The 21,831-nt window shown below is 35.6% G+C and overlaps 1 protein-coding gene across 4 annotated transcripts in view; it reads left to right on the top strand.

The window, feature by feature from the left end:
• PCMT1 (protein-L-isoaspartate (D-aspartate) O-methyltransferase) overlaps positions 1–20,870 on the top strand; it is a 43,060-nt gene extending 22,190 nt beyond the window's left edge. Inside the window, exons 4-9 of one of the 4 annotated variants that reach the window (XM_065931154.1) lie at positions 1,960–2,064; positions 4,004–4,124; positions 6,071–6,156; positions 10,473–10,642; positions 18,352–18,495; positions 20,070–20,870. In XM_065931154.1, coding sequence (XP_065787226.1) covers positions 1,960–2,064; positions 4,004–4,124; positions 6,071–6,156; positions 10,473–10,642; positions 18,352–18,495; positions 20,070–20,082 — 639 coding nt within the window. In that variant the 3' untranslated portion in view covers positions 20,083–20,870. Of the gene's footprint in view, positions 1–1,959; positions 2,065–4,003; positions 4,125–6,070; positions 6,157–10,472; positions 10,690–18,351; positions 18,496–20,069 lie in introns of those variants that run through there. The other 3 variants (XM_065931156.1, XM_065931155.1, XM_065931157.1) reach the window with 3 other exon arrangements.
• Positions 20,871–21,831: the final 961 nt, after the last annotated feature.

The following is a 21,831-nucleotide window of genomic DNA, read 5'->3' as shown; positions in this document are numbered from 1 at the left end:
TGTACAACTTGATGAAGGTTACGTGTCTACATATGTGTGACCTCTACCCACGTCATTTCCCGCACTCCAGAAAGCTCCCTCAGTCAGAAAGGTTTCTTTTCCCAGTCAACCTCCATCCTGTAGGTAACCAGTAATTTTAGCTTTTATCAGCTAAGTTAGGGAGTTTCCATTCTGTCCTCCGTTTTGAATGGTAACCTGTATCTGATGATTAAAAAAATTTTTTTTTAAATTTTGACATAATTTCAAACTTACAGAAATTTTCTAAGAATAGTACAAATAATTCCCAGATACTGTTTAGCCATATTCCCCAAGTGTTATCATTGTATTACATTTGGTTTATCATTTATTCTCTCTCCTTCTCTTTCCCTCCCCCTATTTATATGGGGGGAGGAAGATATATATATACACACACACACACATATATATAAAAGAAATATACATATATTTTTATGAACTCTGTAGGTGTAATTTGTAAACAGAATGCTCTTTATCTTTAAAAATAGAACGTTCACCTAAATAACCATACTACAGTTGTCAAAATCAGGAAATTAACATTGATACAACACTGTTAGCTACTTTACAGACCTCATTAAGATGTTGTCAGTTGTTCTAGTAATATCCTTTATAGAAAAAGAAAGTTACAGATCAGGAGTTTCATTCAATTGCCATGTCTTTTTAATCTAGAACAGTACCTTAGTTTTTTTCTTTTATAGTCTTGAAAATATGAATACAGGCCAGTTATTTTATAGATTTCCTCTCAATTTAGGTTGGTCTGATTTTTCTTCTCGATTAGATATGAGTTATGCATTTTTGCCTGGAATATTGCAGATGTTGTGTAATGTCAGAGTGTCCCATTTTTGGTGATAGTAACTTTAATCATCTGATTGAGGTAGTGTCAGTCAAGTTTCTCCACTAAGAAACTTCTGACCTCCATTGTAAAGTTATTATTTTTCCCTTTTGTAATTAATGTGTCTTGGGCAAATACTTTGAGAGTGTTTCCTTATCAAGTGATAATATACCAGTTTCAGCATCCATTTGTGATTTTTGACTTAAATCAGTTATTACTGAACTTGTTGCCAAATGGCAGTTTTCTAAGTTCATTATTTCATCTGTATTTGGAACATTTGGGAACAGTTTCTCCCTATCCTCCATTTATGTGTGTGTTGAGGGATATATTTACTTACTGTCACTATGGATTCATGGATGTATATTTTTATCTGATAGTGACTGTGTTTATTGCTACTGGATCTGATGATTTTTAGTAGTGAACATACTAGGCATTTAAGGACAGCTTTGAGATACCATTTATTTTTTTTATTTTTTATTTTTTTGAGATACCATTTATTAATTCTAACCTCACATTTTGGAAAAGAAAAGTACTAAAATGTAAGTTCATAAAGAGGATGGAATAGAGAAGTCTTTATTTCTTGGTTTGGTCCAAATATTAACCAGTGACTTTATTTGATATGTAATTTACACTGTAAACATAAAAATATGTATCCTTTGGCCTCCTTACTTCCACCTCTAGCTATTTATCCTATGGATATACTTTACAAGATTATTAAAAAGATTATTATGTTATCTTATGGTATATTAATACCTTTTAAGATTATCTATTTGTTATGGAAGATTAAAGCTAACTTAAGTATCTCTCATTAGGCATATTTGTTCTTTTTGTAACTTTTTACTTTGAATTAGTTAAATTTTAAATATTCATATACTGGAGATCTAAAATTACTGAAACACTTTAAACACAAGAATTTTAATCAAACTAGAATGTTCTTGCATAGTTCCTCTGTAGGTATAAGTATGTAATATGTTATGTTTTCATTGTTTTGGTAGATGACAGTAGTGGAAAAATTGTTGAGAAGTTAGCAGCTTTATTCATATGCCATGGTATATATACTTTATAGAATCTTGGAAATAAAAATGAATACTTGCTTTGTTTTCTTTTGGCAGCATGCATATGCACTAGAACTTCTATTTGATCAGTTGCGTGAAGGAGCTAAAGCTCTTGATGTAGGATCTGGAAGTGGAATCCTTACTGCATGTTTTGCACGTATGGTAAGAGCTTTATTTACTATTCTGGCCCCAACAGAAGCATATTATATGATTTGGCTGTGTATCTTTTTCACTAGCAGTTTTTGAAGGTTTTCTTTCTTTTTAAATTCTGTTAAGATAGCAATTAGAATATATGTCACCTAGGATTTCTTTTTGTTGTGATGGTGACAGAACATTCAGTTGAACTCCGGCAGAACTAGAAGGGAATTATTTGGTTATATCATGGAAAAGTCTAGAGGTCTCTCTGGCTTCTTGTATGGCTGGATTCAGAGAAAGATCTCAAGTTGTTATGGACAGTGAGTTTCTCTCTGGTTCTTGATTTGACTTGGCTCTCCTCCACAAGTTCTCTGCATTCTCCGATATGCTTTTCTCTTGTGATCACACAGTGGCAACCAAGAGCTCCCAAACTTCATTCTTATAGAAAGAACCAAATACAGCCTGATATCCAAACAATAGGTTTATTAGGTTTGAAGGAGAGCTCTTTTTACATTAAGAAAAATTAATGCATTTTTATTTTATTTTATTATAATGCAAATTTCATCATCAGAGGCTTATCCGATAATGCCTATTCTGAGTTTAAGTCTGGAGGCCCACTCAGGCACCTTGGAGTAAAAGTTTATCTGTGCTCAGATAATCAAGTCAGGTTGATTATGAAAAATCTATACCTGAAAGCCAGCTTGGAAGGTTATGGTCTAGTTAAGTTAGGATTTATGGATCCTTTTTGACTAGAATCCATTTAATTTGCTATGAATATATAATTGGCAGGCTATTAGAATGTAAGCTCCAGAGTGGTGGGAATTTTGTCTGAGTTTTTTTCATTGATGTATCCTGAGCCTCCAGAACAGTGCCAGGCACACAATAAGGATTCAGATATTCCTTTTCAGTTGTTTGACTTGTTTTGTATAAATTTAACCCTCAGTAATGAGCTGGATGGCATCACCGACTCGATGGACATGAGTTTGAGTAAACTCTGGGAGTTGGTGATGGACAGGGAGGCCTGGCGTGCTGCAGTTCATGGGGTCGCAAAGAGTTGGACACAACTGAGTGACTGAACTGAACTGAACTGATTGGGATGTAATTAAATACTAGAAATGGTGTTTAATTAATGACTTGTTCTCTACACTTGACTGTTTATGGTTTCAGAGGCATTATCATTTTTTAAAAAGTCATTTTATTTCTGAGTTATCTTTTTGAGAATGATACTAATTAATGTTTTTCATACGTTTACCATGTGCTGGTCAGTGTTCACGATGCTTTTCATGTATTCTCTTATTAGTTCCTCATGTCATTTATGCGGTATGTACCCACTTCCTCCTCACTTTACAGCTGAGGAACCTGATTGATAGAATAACTTGTCAAGGTTATATAGTTGTAAGTAAGAAACCTAGATGTAAACCCAGATAGTCTGACTTCAGAGTCTTTATTGTGTTAATTTTGTTCTACAGTTAATGTTTATATTTAGGGTCTTTTGATATTTTTATGTATTTTTATATTTCCCATATGTGGCAGCAGGATCAGTATAGAAATTCCTATAAAATTTTTATGTATCTGTTTTATGTTTAAAGTCACACTTTTCAATGGAATTTAAATAAAAAATGGTTGCACTAATAACTACCATTTAATATTGGTAGCTAAGTCCCATTTCAGGGTTCTGGGTCTGAAAAAAATGAAGGAAGAAAGATACCATTTTTCTTAGTATTATACATTTTTATAATTCTAGCTTTGTAATTACTGAAATATCTTCATTCACTTAGGGTTATGGCTGAGAAAGTTGTATTTGCCAAATAATGTATAATAAACTGAGTGTTTAACAATCAAATTAGAGGCTTACACTGTTTATTTGTCCTGATTTCTCATTGCTGAATATGACTTTGGATAAAGAAATATTTTATTGACACCTTAGAAAAACTAATTAAAACCATCAAATTATTCTCACTTCTAGGTTGGACCTAGTGGAAAAGTCATAGGAATTGACCACATTAAAGAGCTAGTAGATGACTCAATAAATAATGTCAGAAAGGATGATCCAATGCTTTTGTCTTCAGGGAGGGTGCAACTGGTTGGTAAGTATCAGAGAGCTTTGAAAATTTCCTCTCTGGAGAATTTTTGTTTTCAGAAAAGTCCCATGCAAGCGACAATAGTATTCAGAGCTAATTATTGCTTTTTTTTTTTTAACATTCACTTTTACGTACTAAGCAAGAAAATAAACTAAAATGTTACGCTGCTTCCGCCTTGACCACGGGTGACATGACTGTTAACCGTTTCAGAAGATGTCATGTTGAGTTCTCTCTTCACTGCTTCTTTAAGAAGTGACATCAGAGTAATCAGTGTGGAATGTAGACAATGTAAGCGGTACACAGTGTGTAAGGTAAAGAAAGCCTCTTTTTTTCCTCAGGTTTTTAGACATATAAATATATGTATGAATAAATTGTACACACACACACAGTTTTTAGATTGACTCATACTCTACATATTGTTCTTTAGTTGGCTTCCCTGGTGACTCAGACGGTAAAGCGTCTGCCTGCAATGCGGGAGACCCAGGTTCGATCCCTGGGTCGGGAAGATGCCCTGGAGAAGGAAATAGCAACCCACTCCAGTACTCTTGCCTGGAAAATCCCATGGACGGAAGAGCCTGGTAGGTCATGGTCCATGGGGTCGCAAAGTGTCGGACACGACTGAGTAACTTCACTTTCCATTCAGTAGTATTTGTGGACACATTTCCATGTGAGTATGTTTTATATTGAGAAAAATAACAGACCTCAAAATATGCAGAAAACATAAATGTGAAGCTTACCAAGCACCTTTAATCACCACACTGATCAAGAAATAGGACATTATCAGCACCTTGAAAGTGCTCTGCTTTGTGTTTCCTCATTGTAACTACCTCCCTTTTCCCTAGTGGTAACTAGTATCACTAGTTTTAGGCATTTACTGCCTAATTGCAGTTCCATAAAGGATGTTTAATATCTTGAATGTTAGCTTAATGGAATCATACAGTACATATTCTATGATGAATGACTTTTCATTCATTATTATGTTTGTAAGATTCGTCCTTTTTGCATGGTGGTTGATTTTTATTGCTGTATAGCAGTCGAATGTAGGAACATTACCAAAATGTTTTTATTAATGCTACTGTAGATGGATGTTTTGGGTTGTTTCTGATTTAGAGATACTCACAGTGCTGCAGTGTACATAAGTCCAGATGCTGATATACACTCATCATACAAGCACTTATTTCTATAGATGTGTTGCTACAAGTTCATAGAGTGACCATAGATATTGCAAAAATTTTTTTTTTAAGTGACTGAACCAACTTACATTCCCATCAGTAATACATCACGGTTCCTATTGCTTCATCTCACAATCCCAATACTTGGGATGACTAAATTTTTCTCTTCACCCACTTAGTGTATGGTAGTATCTCTGTGGTTTTAATCTTGTATTTTAATATTAATCAGTGAAGTTGAACACTTTTTCATATGTTTGGCCATTTGGATTTCCTCTTTTGTGAAATGTCTATTAAGATATTGAGTTATTTATATTTTTCTTTTATTTGTAGGACTTTTATACACTAACATTTTGTCTATTTATACATATTGTAAATCACTTCTCCCACTCTGTGATCTGTCTTTTTACTCTCTTACTGTTTTTGATAATTAAGAATTCTTAATTTTAATATAGCCAGACTTACCCATTTCTTGTAGTGTTTTTTGTATCCTGTTTAAGGTACTCTGAGATCATGAAGATACATCCTTGAATTATTTCTCGGACATACTACCGTTTTAACTTTTTACATTTAGACCTTTGATCTTTTTGACGTTCATTTTTGTGTATTCGTGAGGTGTGGGGTTCCAAGTGTCTGTTTTTTCTTTGAATTATCCATTGTCCCAGCATCACTTAGTTAAGTGATTTTAAAAAGATCTGTCCTTTCGCCGCTTTAAACCTCCTATAATTCTTCACGCTGGGTAATTCTGTCAGAACAGGTGTTTACAGCACTGTTTTCTTTCAGTGGGGGATGGACGAATGGGATACGCCGCAGAAGCCCCTTACGATGCTATTCACGTGGGAGCTGCAGCCCCAGTTGTGCCCCAGGCAGTGAGTTGTTTTTTTTTTCCCTGTGTTTGTCTACTTCATTCAATTAAAGCCCTTGAACATTTACAGGAAATGACCTCTGTTGATGTTGAAAATACCATCTATGTTACACTGTGCCTTTTTTTTTTTTGGCTGATAATTATGCTCAACTTTTTAAATTGAGTTATAATTTTAATTAACTGTGTATTTTAATTAGTTAGTGGGCAGTTTTTTTCACATACAAACAGTTGTATAAATGACATGAAGATGACTAAGCCACAGCTCGCGACTGTCTTATTTCGAGCAGTATTTGATTCAACTAAGAACTAGTACACGCGTAAGATTGGGAAAATCCCTCTGGAGTTCACGACCTGGTAGGCACCTGGTGTGTTACGTACAAGACTACAAGACTACTAACACGTACAAGACTGTGTTAGCTGCATGGGTGAGACCAGGAAGTATTTGTCATACATCCTCACTGACTTCACTAGAAGAGATCCATCATACATACGTCAGAGAAATGAGTGATTTGATAGCGTGTCGTCAGCACGTGATAGATATTGAAGGGAAAAGAAAATACGCACTGTAGAAGTTCAGAGGAAGGGGAGTATGTTGTATAGAATAGTGAAGGAGATTTCATACAGTAATAAAATTTGAACTGAATCTTAAAGAATAGTAGGAAGAAAGAAAGAAAGAAATCTTAATTTGCATAGTTGCAATGAGAAGGTAGGATATTCCAGTAGTATATATTACATAGTCAAGGAAATACTTAAGTACAAAATGGAGTTTTCATTTTAGTAAGACTCTGATAAACTTATGTCAGCCCAAATAATCCTTGGCTTGGATTTCTATTACATGTGATTTTTACACAGTTCTTAACTAGATGACAGGGGGCTAAAATTGACTCTGTCTCTTTTGCCCAGTCTCATTAACTCCCCAACCTGGACGTAGTTTTGTGTGTGTTTACACAGTTATGAGGAGTTGAAAGTTTGGAGATTTGTTCTGATTACTGACTTGTTACTCACTGGCTGAATGACTTTAGGAAAATGAACTATTCTCTCTGGCCCTGTTATCTATTTTTTTAAAAAGACCAAACTAGTAGTTTTTAACAGAAGTATTAACATGATGTAGAAAGTTGTACAAGTCATAAGTAAATAATGAATTTTCTTATATGAACACATGATCAGTAGGGTTTTTTTTTTAACTTCTTAAACTTTTTTTGTTTTTTGAAAATATTGGCAACCTAGGAGGAACAATTAAAATATAAAATAGAAATGTGTTTAAATGAAAGATTCTTGGGGACGGGACTCATCTTCCCTACTAAGATCCTAAGATGACCTTGAAGGGCATTTCTGGCTTTAGCTCGGTATGAATTTGAACATTTATAGTCACATGTGGAGTATTATTTGGGGGATGGCTCTTTACATCTGATTAAATTTGAAGATAGACGTACATGCTGGAGGGGCTTTCCAGTTTTAAGGTAATAGAGTCAGGATGTTTATGCCTCCTTTGGATACCGTCTCATAACAGCTAGAAAAACAAGAAACAAGAAATATGAAACTCTATATTCAGTTATCTAGGAGATTATACTTAACAGTCCTGATTGCTACAGTGTATGAAGACAGAAAAGCAGATGGAGTGATAACTGACCTGGAAGGGTGGAGGAAGCTGAACCAAAGAGACTGCAGAGGGGAGTATCAGTGCGGAGGCCGTTTGTTTTGCAGAACTCAGCAGAAGCTTAAAAACTGGAGGCATCAGGACCTTGGAAACCAGAGACAACACTGTGGCCTAAAAAGAGGAGCTGCTGCTTGAAATTCTTTATGAGGAACAATCAGCCCTAAGCCCTAAGAAAATTTCCAAGAACTGAAAGACATGATTCTGTAGTTTAAAAACATCTATTGAGTACCTAGTATAATGAATTTTTTAAAAGGGGGGGACCCACAGTATCACCATGAAATTTCAGAATGTTATAAAGAGAATATTCTAAAAGTTTCCAGAAAAACAAAATGGATCATTCATTAAGGGTCAGTAATCAGAAAGGCGTCAATCTGTAGATAAGCAGCATTAGAATGAACAAGTCAGAGGCAAAGCATCACAATTGTGAACTGAAAATGATTTCCAGTTTCCAGTCTTGAATCCTGTACCTGCACATATCACTAAGTACATAGAAGAAAGATAATTTTAGACTTGCAAATCTCAATCTCTTTAAAAGTATTCCACATACTGTTTCACAGAATACTTCTGGAGGAATTGCTTTAAATGTCATCAGTAAATGAGGGAGTAGAGAGACAGTGGGAGAAACCAGAAAGAAGCAGCCATGGCGTCTAGGAAGGTAGGACACCTTGTTCAGGAGAGAAATGGTCAGAGTTGCCGGTGTTGTTGCAGAGGGAAGTCCCGGTATGACAGCTATGCGGCAGGCCCGGAGACTAACCAGTCCAGATTTAGAGCAGAGGAGGAAAAGAACTAGAAGGGGGCCTACAAAAAAAAGGAGAGAGCGAAGTAAAAGAAAAAAGGAAGGTGCTTATAAATAGATTTGACTGTATGAAAATTTCATCAAGAAGCTGTTGGGAGAAACAGTTACAAAGAAAATAAAGTGAGTGAAAAAAAAAGAAAAAGCTTCAGTTTTTAACTGCAGAGAAAACAACTATTCTATAAGAAAGAAAACAGTAACTGAGTACCTCTTGGCTCAGCTGCACGTTATGTTTACACAGTCATAACAGAAAACAGTTTTCATAAAAAATGATGATACTGGTTGGATTAGGGGAAAGAAGCAGAATGCAGCTGGCCCTTTGTATCCAAGGGTTCCACATTGAAGGATTCAACCAATCACAGATGGAAAATATTCAGAAAAAGTTTTCCAGAAAGTTCCAAAAAGCAGAGAACTTGAATTTGTTGTTGCAGTTTGAAGTTGTACCTGGCAACTGTTTACATGGTGTATGCCTTGTATTAAATGTAATAAGTAATCTAGAGACGATTTAAAGTACATGGGATGTATAGGTTATATGGAAGTACTATACCATTGTCTATAAGGAACTTGCATGTCTGTGGATTTTGGTGTCAGAGATAAGGTCCTGGGACCAGTCCCCCTTGGATACTGAGGGACAAGTGTTCATGTATGAGAGCTTAGTCCTCATCTGGCATGTAATTTGAAGTAGAAAAGGAAATGTTATTCAGCATGGTGACTATAGTTAATGCTATGTTAATTATTGACTATATTGACTATAGTTAATAATACTATATTATATAATTAAAAGTTGCTAAGAGTAAACCTTAAAAGTTTTCATCACAAGACAACAATTGTAATTATGTGTGATAATAGATGTTAATTAAGTTTATTGTAGTAAGCATTTTACATTATATACATATATTGAATCATTATGTTGTACACCTAAAACTAACACAGTGTTTATATGTCAATTATATTTCAGTTAAAAAAAATGACATGCTTTAGAGGTAAGCACCATAAAAAAAGATAGCTAAAAGGTTTTAAAATTAATGGATTAAAGGAGCAAGATTGAGGGAGAGGGAAGAAGCCTATTTTTTCATTGAAAATCTTGGCATTTAGAGGAATTAAGAGGGAAAAAATAAGATAGACTTGCTGACAACCAGAATTTTAATTAAGGACACCCTTCTCTGGGAAGATTTTTTTTCCTTACGCTTTTTGATTGATGATCATCTTTCAGGCTGCATTCACATTGTAACATGTGACTTAAAAATTTTCTAACCAGACGGGCTTTAACTGAGCAATTTTGGCTCTTCATTGACAGCGGCGTCCTCGTTCTAATGCTGCAGGGACCCCAGCCCTACCTTCCTTTATCACGCCATGCTGCCTGTGATCCTAAACTCAGTCATAAAGCCAGAGTTCTCTTATCTCTGGTTCAGGGATGCCTTAAATTCTTGGATAGGATAGGGATTCCTTGCTGATTGTCTACACTTCCCCTCTTCCCTCCCAAACTGCAAAGATTGATAACAGGCATACAGGAATTGAAATTTTCTGCTTTGCCTTTGGTCTTCTCAAGAGGATAGGCCATATTATGTGGTTCAACTCAAAGATTTTGAGGTTTGCAGTTGTACTAGGTACTATGTTTGATGCTAAGCGCACAAAGATGAATAAGACACAGTCCCCGTCATCAGAGAATTTGTACTGTAGTAGAGGATGTCAGTAGTAAATGAGTAAGTGGGTAATTGAGTAACAAGTTTAACAATGGAAGAGTGTATGCACTAAATAAGGTACATTTCTGCTTTCTGCCCATGGACACTGAAAGTTGTGTATAGTGATATAAAATGACTATTAATAAAAAATCTATAACTTGGTGTGTGTCCTTTTCTCTTTCTTTTAGTTAATAGACCAGTTAAAGCCTGGTGGAAGATTGATATTGCCAGTTGGTCCTGCAGGTGGAAACCAGATGTTGGAGCAGTATGACAAGCTGCAAGATGGCAGTGTCAAAATGAAGCCTCTGATGGGAGTGATATACGTGCCTTTAACAGATAAAGAAAAGCAGTGGTCCAGGTGGAAGTGATTTTATCTTCTGCTCTTTCTTCTTCCACACACGCAAGGTGAAAGGGTGTGGATGTTCAGAGATCAGACTGCAAGAGCCGCGTTTTTGGTTGTCACCTTTATGCTACTCCATTTTAACATCAGAAATTCACTACATTAAAAATGTAGAAAAGTTTTGCATGGTCTGTCCTTCTTTTGATTTAACTCATCTTTGGGAAAGTGGGGTGAGACTTGGTTGGCACAAAGGTGTTTTTCTTTTTAAAGAGGCTGTCAGTCACGCTTTCTAAATTTTACTTTATTTTCAGCCACTGTGTTTCTATATTGACAACTAATTTTTATATCTGCTATATGGTCATGGAAATGAAGGCTTTCATCTGAAGAGAAGGGATCATTTCCTGCCCTAGTTCATCTTCTATTATAGCATTGTTGTGAAGAAAGAGAAGGGAAAAGATACTCTTGTCCCAGTTTTCGAAGGTGTCAATGCCAGAGAGGACATTCTTGCTCTGAGCTTGACTTCTCTCTTTCAATCCGGTTCATAGATGCCTGACAACCTGTGTCTGTTTTATATCCTGATGTTATTTCAGAACCACAGTAAGGAAGAAGCTTACCATTTTATACAACAGACTGACCAGTTGTTGAGCTCTCTAAGTCCCTGGGGAGGGAAGGGGGTTTCTGTGAGTGCCCAGGTCTCACACACCCACCCAAAGGGCCAACAGCATGCGGCATGTCTTCAGCACAGCATGGCTCTTTTAACGCCCACTTTTGTTTCTGTGTCTCAGCATCTTTGGATATTCCCTTTGAAGCCAAGCTTTCTCTGTTTCCTGTCTTCCTTCTTCCCCTGCCCACTCTCTCCAGGGGGAGGGAGTGAGATCCATAAGTAAGACAATAGCTAAGACTACTTGAAATTACCTGCCAAAATAAGAAAGGTCTCACTGTTTCCTTGTTTTAGAATCTGCTTTTACTTGACAGAGGTACTTATTTTAAGATAATTTCTTAATAAGTAAAATGGCGATTATAGAGTTAATGTAGTTTTTCAGTCGCTAAGTAGTGTCTGACTCTTTGTGACCCCGTGAACTGCAACACACCAGGCTTCATAGAACTCTCAATTTTGTTTTCTGGAAAGAGGAAAGATACCTTTTTAATGAATGTTTAACAGCAAAAGTGGTAATGAATCTAACTCTGTTCAAAACTGAGTTTTACTTTTGATTAATTCTGACTGGCCATTTCTGTTAACCCTTATTAGGAAATGCATTTTAATTCTTCACCTAATGTAGTCGTTAATAAAGTTAAGGACTTCCCTTGTGGCTCAGCTGGTAAAGAATCCACCTGCGATGCAGGAGACCTGGGTTCGATTCCTGGATTGGGAAGATCCCCTGGAAAAGGGAAAGGCTACCCACTCCAGTATTCTGACCTGGAGAATTACATGTATAGTCAGTCCATGGGGTCTTAAACAGTTGGGCATGACTGAGCGACTTTCACTTCACCATGTAGTTATAGCTGTTTTCTTTGAATTCTAACCTGGAGCACAGCCACTTCTTTAAAAAACTTTTTTAAAAGCTAGCAGTCTTGTCAATTAGAATCAGATATAGTTACAAACTTCCTTTACTTTGCTTCTAGTATGGCTATATAATTACAAAATATTATGATTGCTGCTCTATAAATGCAGCAAACATATCACTGATATTACTGAAATAGGGTATCAGGTAAGAGTGCTTTTTGTTTTTATAACCAGATATATACAAAACGAGTTTTGTTTTTATAACCAGAAGTAGATTTAGCTTGAAGGTAATGATACTTAAGTTTCTGGGCCCTCACTTGCTTTGGGCCAGTCATGGCCTTATACCAAATTTTATATACATAGCCTCGTTTTTAGTTGACCTTTTTTTTTTCCCCTTCATAAAGCAGTTCAACCTGCCCCCACCATTACCCAATTATATAAGCTTCAGGCTTCCACTTACCTGTATTTTACCCCTGATAAGACTAAACTATTTGTATTAAATTTAGAATAATTTTAAAATCTATGGACAATTGTTCAGTCATTTACCGAATATTTAAATATATATATACTTGGTTTTCTTTTTGGCCTTCAACTTTTTAAAATACTGAGCAATTTTACATGTATGCACATAGGAAACTTTTCTCCAGTTGTACTAAGAGGATTTTCTATTTTTTTCCATTGCAAATTTACTATCTTTTCAAACACATTTTCCTACATCCAAAGATGTAGTTATAATTACAGAGATAATCAGTTGCTTAGTTGTAAATCATGAAGTTTAAAGAATATAAAACAATCTGGAAATGAAGTTAAAAAAAAAACTGACATTAAATTTGTGCTGAAAGAAATTATTAGAAAATAGAATGTTTGAAAGAGTAAAGCATCAACGGTTAACTTAAAATCTTAAGGGACCATGCATCTGCTGTTCCTTTTTGTGTTTGTAAATTGTCAGTCAAGGTCCGAGTGTGCTTAGCCAGGATTTTGAAGTGATTTTAATGAAGGGACTATTCAAAGAAATATGGGAAAAGTTATGGGAACCGGTGAAGGATGTGGCATAGCCAGGGACCAGGGATTTCCAAGGTGATGGTAGGAAGCTGTTACCTCTCTAGACCTAAAGGTGAGGAATCGGTTTTACTGGAACCCACTGAGAGCAGAGACTGGATGGGGAGTGGGGGTCTCTGACAGGAGCTGTGGCTACAGAGCGAAGCAGCTGCTCCCACATGTAGGAGTCACCTCAGCTCCCTCTACCGCTGCCCTCTTCTCTCCACCAGGGCGTCACAGCAGACAGACTTAACTTTAAGTCAGAGAGGAAGAGACCCTCAGCCAGATGTAGTCTGAAGACAGCTCTCACCACCTCCTTCCTTCCCCTTTCCTCCCATGGAGCAGGTATCTCTGCTTCTTTTTAAATTTAGGTATGAAAGAGATTTGAGAAGGTGTCTAGTTTCTATATGTCCTGTTTCTACTGCCATCAGGCTAACCTATGCTTAAACTGTCCTTGACAGGAAAAAAAATAGCATTTGTTTTAAATTGCCTTTGAAAAGTCTGTATCTAATACTTTTCTTTGGCAATTCTGTTAAATTTGTTAATTATTTTCAGTGTGATGACCTTCTAATACATCATTAATTCAACAAGTGTCTGTGTGCCCACTATGTGGGCCTTGCTGCAGGGCCAGGAATACACAGCTGTGAATTTGAAGCTGACCATTCTAGTGGAACTTACAGTTAGGTAGAGGATCCAAAAAACGAGACAAACAGGCAGTTAGTGTGTTAACTCTGGCTTGAGGGTGGTAGGGAGCAATTGTTCAAGCCAGGCAGTGAAGGGATCAGAATTCCATTTCAGAAAGATAATTTTGGTAGTAGGGTGGAGAGTAGATTGGAAAGGGATAAAGCTATAGCCAGAAATAGAAGATACCTATAGCAAATCAGGGGCGCGGTGACGGTGGGCTGAATTAAAGCAGTGGTGGTAAGGATAGAATGTGATTAAAAAATCACTTATATTTTCTCATCTCACATGGTAATTATGTAAAAAGCTTCCTAAGTCAGTTTCTTGTCAGGCTAGATGATTTTTTTCTTCAGTATTAAGGACTCATCCCAGTGCTTTCTTAGAAATATTCCCTTATTTGTCACCTGCTTTCCATCCTTCTCTAATTGAGGCATCCAGAGCTAAGGCGAGTGCTCTGTGAGAGTGAGATCCAATCTTTGCTGGAAAGATGTGATAGAAACTAGATAGGGAAGAAGAAAAAGAGAGAGGACTTAGTGGGCATGCCGAATTTTCATGTCAGATAAACCTGGAAACTTGAATGTAGACTTTTGTCCCCTTATACTTGGAAAAATACTCCTTGCAATTCTGATGGATTAATTAAAGGAGAGAGAATGCCAGATAGATAGGCTGTAGACCTAGAATCTGTGGTATTATGTTCAAGACTATAGATAGGTAATAGTTGCATTAGTTGGTTGCAACTAACTAAATGCAAATATTTATATTTTATTTTATACATACATGTTTATTTTACATACCTAGAAATCAACATTTTGTTAATCTTCTGGTAAGTTTTATTTTTGTTTTTAATAGCCACAAGGGTCAATGGAATAAGTTCATCTCTGTTTTGTGAAACAGAGGAATGTTTCAGGGTTCTTGTTCCATAAGTACTTTGTCTATTGATGTCTTCTTAAAGTGCCATGTACTCATGAAAAGGATGTTTTGAACTGACTGGGCGTTTCTAGGATTGATGGTATAGGTCCAATTGATCCTGTGTTCTGAATTGTTTCTATACTGTCCCTTTTTAATTTCTTTATCCAATTGATCCTGTGTTCCAAATTGTTCTATACTGTCCCTTTTTAATGTCTTTACATGTGTTACACAGCATTATGATAACCTTTGCATCCTTAAAGGCTAGGATATATTGTTACTTTTGGAATTCTTTTTATGTCTTTCATAATGCTTTGCACAAAGTTAATTGTACAAAGCTTGTATTACCTCAGAAAGCCCATTAATTAGAAAACATTCATAGATTTTGATTGTTATTTCCTGACAGTACATATTTTCAGTTGTTCTTGATAAAGAATTTAAAATACTAAATATTAGTGTCTTACAGTTATTAGCCTAATAATTATGTGTATAATTATTTATTATACAATAAAGTAATATGTTACATATAGTTATTAATCCAATTAATATGAAACTAAATAATCTAAGCAATCTAAATAATCTAATCTAAATAATACAAAGTCAAGTGGGCCTTAGGAAGCATCACTAAGATCAAAACTAGTGGAGGTGATGGAATTCCAGTTGAGCTATTTCAAATCCTAAAAGATGATGCTGTTAAAGTGCTGCACTCAGTATGCCAGCAAATTTGGAAAATTCAGCAGTGGCCAAAGGACTGAAAAAGGTCAGTTTTCATTCCAATTTCAAAGAAAGACAATGCCAAAGAATGTTCAAACTACAACACAATTGGACTCATCTCACACACTAGCAAAATAATGCTCAAAATTCTCCAAGCCAGGCTTTAACAGTACGTGAACGGTGAACTTCCATATGTTCAAGCTGGATTTAGAAAAGGCAGAAGAACCAGAGATCAAATTGCCAGTATCTGTTGGATCATCAAAAAAGCAAGAGAGTTCCAAAAAAACTTCTATTTCTGCTTTATTGACTACACCAAATCCTTTGTGTGGATCACAACAAACCGTGGAAAATTCTTCAAGAGAAGGGAATACCAGACCACCTGACCTGCCTCCTGAGAAATCTGTATGCAGGTCAAGAAGCAACAGTTAGAACCAGACAAGGAACAGCAGACTGGTTCCAAATTGGGAAAGGAGTACGTCAAGGCTGTATATTTTGTCACCCTGCTTATTTAACATATGCAGAGTACATCATGCAAAATGCTGAACTGGATGAAGCACAAGCTGGAATCAAGATTGCCTGGAGAAATATCAGTAACTTCAAATATGCAGATGACACCACCCTTAAGGCAGAAAGTGAAGAAGCACTAAAGAGCTTCTTGATGAAATAGAGTGAGAAAGCTGACTTAAAACTCAATATTCAGAAAACTAAGATCATGTCATCCGGTCCCATCACTTCATGGCAAATAGATGGGAAAACAATGGAGAAACAGTGACAGACTTTATTTTTGGGAGGCCTCAAAATCACTGTAGATGTTGACTGCAGCCATGAAATTAAGACGCTTGCTCCTTGGTAGGAAAGCTATGACCAACCTAGACAACATATTAAAAAGCAGAGACATTACTTTGCCAACAAAGGTCCATTTAGTCAAAGCTATGGTTTTTCCAGTAGTCATGTATAGATATGAGAGTTGGACCATAAAGAACACTGAGTGCTGAAGAATTGATGCTTTTGAACTGTGGTGTTGGAAAAGACTCTTGAGAGTCCCTTGGACTGCAAGGAGATCCAACCAGTCCATCCTAAAGGAAATCAATCCTGAATATTCATTGGAAGGGCTGGTGCTGAAGCTGAAACTCCAACACTTCAGCCACCTGATGTGAAGAACTGACTCATTGGAAAAGACCCTGATGCTGGGAAAGATTGAAGGTGGGAGGAGAAGGGGACAAAAGTGGATGAGATGGTTAGATGGCATCACTGACTCGATGGACATGAGTTTGAGCAAGCTCTAGTAGTTGGTGATGGACAGAGAAGCCTGATGTGCTGCGGTCCTTGGGGTCACAAAGTGTTAGACACTACTGAGCCACTGAACTGAACTGAACTGAATCTAATTAATATTAGCACATACATAGCAGTTTTAAAGAGCCTTTGTAGAAATTTAGTACATACTATTTTTTATCTTAAACGATCTATGCATGTAAGATAAAAATATGGTTATGTAGAATTTTAAATATTAGGAAAAATTAAGAAGGTTAATAGATTTTGGAATCATAGGATGTGACAAGGTTATACATGCCATGGCAGCAAATTTTTGGTTTTCCTTAACACCTTAAATAATTTCCTTAACACCTTATAATTCAGATCTGTAAACTTAATTTCTTTTCCTTTTGATGTGTGTGTGGGGGGGTTGGGGGAGGGGGGATACTGTTAATATAAATTGCCTTCTATTTGGTTTCCACAGTACTGTTCCTATCAAAGTAATGTACATGCATTGTAAAAATAGGAAAAAACAAACACAAAAGAATAAAAGACCCATAATCCCAGAATTTAGAGATCACCTCTTATTAACATTTTATAGATTTTTTTCTTCTTTTCTCTATATCCATAGAAGTATATACATCTCTTGTAGTCCTGAGATCATAGTTTTATTTTGTAATCTCTCTTTATTTAATAAAATATCATCAACATTGTCCCTCATCATTAAATATTTTTTAATGGTATGATTTTTTTTTCACCAGTTTTGTTGAGATATAATTGACATATAGCATCATAGTAGTTTTAGGTGTACAACATAGTGATTTGGTATATTGCAAAATCATCACAATAAGTTTAGGTCTTACATTCAGGTATTTAATCCATTTTGATTTTTTGGGATGTGGTGTTAAGATAGAGGTCCAGTTTCATTCCATTTTTATGTGGCTGTCCAGTTTTCCCAACACCACTTATTGAAGAGACTGTTCTTTCTTCATCATATATTTTTGGCTCCTGATTAATTGACCATATATGCATGAGTTTATTTCTGGGCTCGTTACTCTGTTCCATTGGTCTCTATGTCTGTTTTTATGCCAAGTACCATACTGTTCTGATTACTTTGGCTTTGTAATATAGTTGAAGTCAGGGGGCGTGACACCTTCAGTCTTATTGGTCTTTCTAAAGATTGCTTTGGCTATTTGGAGTCTTGTGGTTCTATACAAATTTTAGGATTGTTCTATTTGTGTGAAGAATGTCATTGAAATTTTGATAGGGATTGTATTGATTCAGTAGATTACTTTGGGTAGTATGGATGTTTTAACTTAATTCTTCCAGTTCATGGGTACGAAATATATTTACATTTATTTGTGTCATCTTCAGTATCTTTCGTTAACATTCTATAGTTTTCAGTGTACAACTCTTTCACCTCCTTGGTTAAATTTACTTCTAGATATTTTATTCTTTTTGCTATAATTGTAAATGAGATTGTTTTCTTTATTTTTCTTTTGATAGTTTATTATTAGTATACAGAAACAACTAATTTTAGTTAGTTATCATCTGCAAAAAGAGACAGTTTTACATCTTTCTTTCCGATTTTGATGCCTTTTATTTCTTTTTCTTGCCTAATTGCTCTGGCTAGGATTTCCAGTACTATGTTGAATAAAAGTGGCGAGAGTGGGCATCCTTGTCTTGTTCCTGATTTTAGAGGAAAAGCTTTCAGTTTTTCACCATTGAGAATGATGTTAGCTGTGAGCTTGTCATATGTGGCCTTTATTATGTTGAGGTACGTTCCCTCTATACCCAGTTTGTTGAGAGTTTTTAATCCTTTTCCCTTTTCAAAAAAATTTTTAAATGGAGAGGATATTTAGAAATGTTGTACTATATTGTTGGGCAATAAGGATATCTATTGACAAAATCCTTAGTACCTTGCAACTGGTAAATAAAATGTGGTAAAATTATTAAAAAACAATAGTATTTCTAATTCATATTTTAAAAAGTGCAAGTAAATATATGAATAGAGCATTTTGCAAGTAAACTCTTTAAAGATTAAGTATTTTAATGCTTGCATGAATTTCAGTAAAAACTGTTTTTTGAGAATTATAGTACTTATATTATTTGGAAGAATATATTAAGAGGACCCAGAACTGATAACTTATCATTTAACAGATAATTCAGTACTGTATGACAAAGACAGCTTATGGGAGAAATCATTTTTAAAATATTTTCTTGCACAATTTATAAAATTCATATTTTATAGAAAATACCATATTGTTGAAAAATCCCTTAATTCACCATGTACCTGGGAGATTTTATCTCTTTATTTATCTTCCCTTCAAATTTATTCAACAGCTTTTTAAGAAACATAAAAAAAAATTTTGTTACAGACAAGTTGCAAGAATTGTGCAAAGAGCTCCTAAATCTCTTCATCCAGAGTTAACAATTATTAACACTTTCCACATTCCTTTTCATTCCCTCTTTCTATATACATACACACGTATACATACACACATATGTAACTTTTTCCCCCCCTGAATCATTTGATATTTAGTTGCAAACATCATCCTTCTTTACCCCTAAAGTACTTGAATATTTAACAGTGTTGCTTGTTCCTCAGATTATCCTCAAATAAGAAGCTTTTCTGGTAGCTTTATTTTTTCGCTTTTAGCAACTTTATTAAGAGGTATAATTTATATACCATACAGATTACTTTAGTCTGCATTCTTATTCCTTCCCTCCTCTTACTGGCGGTTGCTGGTACAGTGCCGCACCTGGCTGAGCAAATGCTTTCTCTTAGAGCTGGTAAAGCTGCCTTATGAAATCAGCTGACAGGTGTATTACACCTACAGATGGTGCTTTTCTCACAGAGTTTGGGTTGAGATTGACCCACTCAGTGATTGCTCAACAATATACTCAACAGATACTCTAAACAAAAGACTAAATTTTTGTCCAGTTTTGTGAATATAACTATAAAGACTTATCTGAACTCTAAATATTCGTTATTATTTTACAATAAATAGTATTAGCAAGATCCTGGATCTAAAAGTTATCATTTCTCTGAATTTTTGGTCTTGAAGGAAGAAAATTACTTTTGAATTAAAAAATAAAGAATTCAGGCCCTTTAGTTTTCATTATTCATTCTGGAGTAGCATGAACAATGTTTGAAATGGCTGATTTCCATTTCTGCTTTGACCTCAATCATTTGCTTAGGGTTTTTTTGTTTTTGTTTTTTTTTAATGTAATATGTTGCTTGGGGATCAGTATATTTTTACTGATTTATTAGTTGTATCTAAACTGTTAGAAAGTCAAGTTTTATCATATGTAACTCCTGCTTATATATTTCTCTCTTTCTCCCCCCAGGGATGAACTGTAAAAGCAACATCAGCTTGACCAGTATAATAATATTACAGTGGATTGCTCATCTCAGTCCTCAAAGCTTTTGAAAATCAACAGCATCACAGCTTGTTTTGAACTTTCTTACACTATTTTCAGCATGAAAATGTGTGGATTTGTGGGGTTTCTAATTCTTCAGAGAGGCACAGAAGCCAGATTGGAAAGAAGGATGAAAAATATAAATTTGTGTATTATTACTTTAACATGCCCACGTTTTCCTTTAAATATTAAAAGAAGGGGTTCTGCAAAATGGAAAACATGGTTTGTGAATTGATTTTGAGGAGTGACTTTTCTTTTCTTAGGCACTTAATTCTGTTCTGATGTTAATTTATCGGATTGCTTTTGTGCAGCAGATAACACCACCATTCACAAGTTAAGATTCTTGGTTTTGGGGTATATGTTAGATGCTACTAAGAAAATAGAGATGAGCTTCCTTTTTAAAGCTTTTGATGTGGTGTCATAGAATAGCATGTTGTAGATACAATCAGCTGCTTTGTTACCTTAAAACTAAGCATTTGTAAATATTAAAACTTAAGGAGATGGCAGGCGATGTCCCTTAAAACACTCGGCTGTTCAGATTGGACATAACTGACATAGTTCTTCCTTTTTCTCTTTAAAAATGATAGGAGACTTGTAGCGTAGTGTTGTTTTTTCTGTTTCTAACTTGCTGCTCATAATGTATATGGATTTGACATGCTGTGTAAGCTGTGTCCTAGTTACTGAACAGTTTATGCAGTGCTGCTTTGCCAAATAAAGTTAAAAATGAAAGAGGCATTGGTGGTGTTTGAATATAGAAGAGCCGTATGTCCACCAGGTACAGCATGCTAAGATCACAGAGAAAACGTTTCTCTGACACTCCATTTTGTGAGATATGAGTAAGTTAAGAGCATTAGTCTAACGGCACATTTGAGGGATGTAACTGTGTTTCTTGGGGACAAGAACTTCACCTCATTTATTATTTTTCTTTGCCTAACATGGAATCTCTTGTAGATGTACCATGTATGCTGAATGAATGAATGAATTGACTTGATGTCAAGAAAGAGCAGATTAAGGATAAATTTACCAAAACCCATCTATGACCTACAAATAGATTTATTAATATAACGACTGTAAAATGAGTTTAAGCCTGTAACACATTGGGATCTTGCTTAAATGTTGTGATCTTCTGTTTTACAGCAGGATCTTAGTTTTTTTAAGGGCTCTAAATCTTGAAGAAATACACGCTCCAGAACCTATCAGAACCAGCACTCCCAGCAAAGCCCTTCGCTCTGTTGTGTGCAAGTGTGTATGATTCTGGCAGGCAGAGCCTTAGAGAGGTGCTGAGGCAACTTTCCCCCACCTCTTAAGTTAAAGTCTAAAATATTACTTCTTTAAAAACTTCTTTAAAAAGTTGTACTTGCACATACATCTTTGACCAGTGTCTCTTTTTGGGCAATGTCTTAGGCACAGGAAACTTGCATTAGTTGATAACCAAAACTTGTGAGTTCATTGCTGGCTTCGGTTTGCTGTGGTTAGTATTGCTTCTGGCCATGAACTCTTTTGATCCAGGACTTGCAATTTGTGATAGCTTCAAAGGTCAAGTATTCTCAAGGACTTTAAATTAATTCTTCAACTTATTCATTCATCTGTATCCTTCCTAGCCATTATCAACAATTTATGTTAAGTCTCTTTGTTAGGTCTTGGGGATAGAAAAAGGCCCTTACTCTCAAGTGTTGTGTAGTCTGCAGTC

The sequence above is a fragment of the Muntiacus reevesi genome, chromosome 3 (genome assembly GCF_963930625.1).
Source record: "Muntiacus reevesi chromosome 3, mMunRee1.1, whole genome shotgun sequence".
In the NCBI taxonomy this organism is placed as follows: Eukaryota; Metazoa; Chordata; class Mammalia; order Artiodactyla; family Cervidae; genus Muntiacus; species Muntiacus reevesi.
This window is presented reverse-complemented; position numbering and strand designations above follow the sequence as displayed.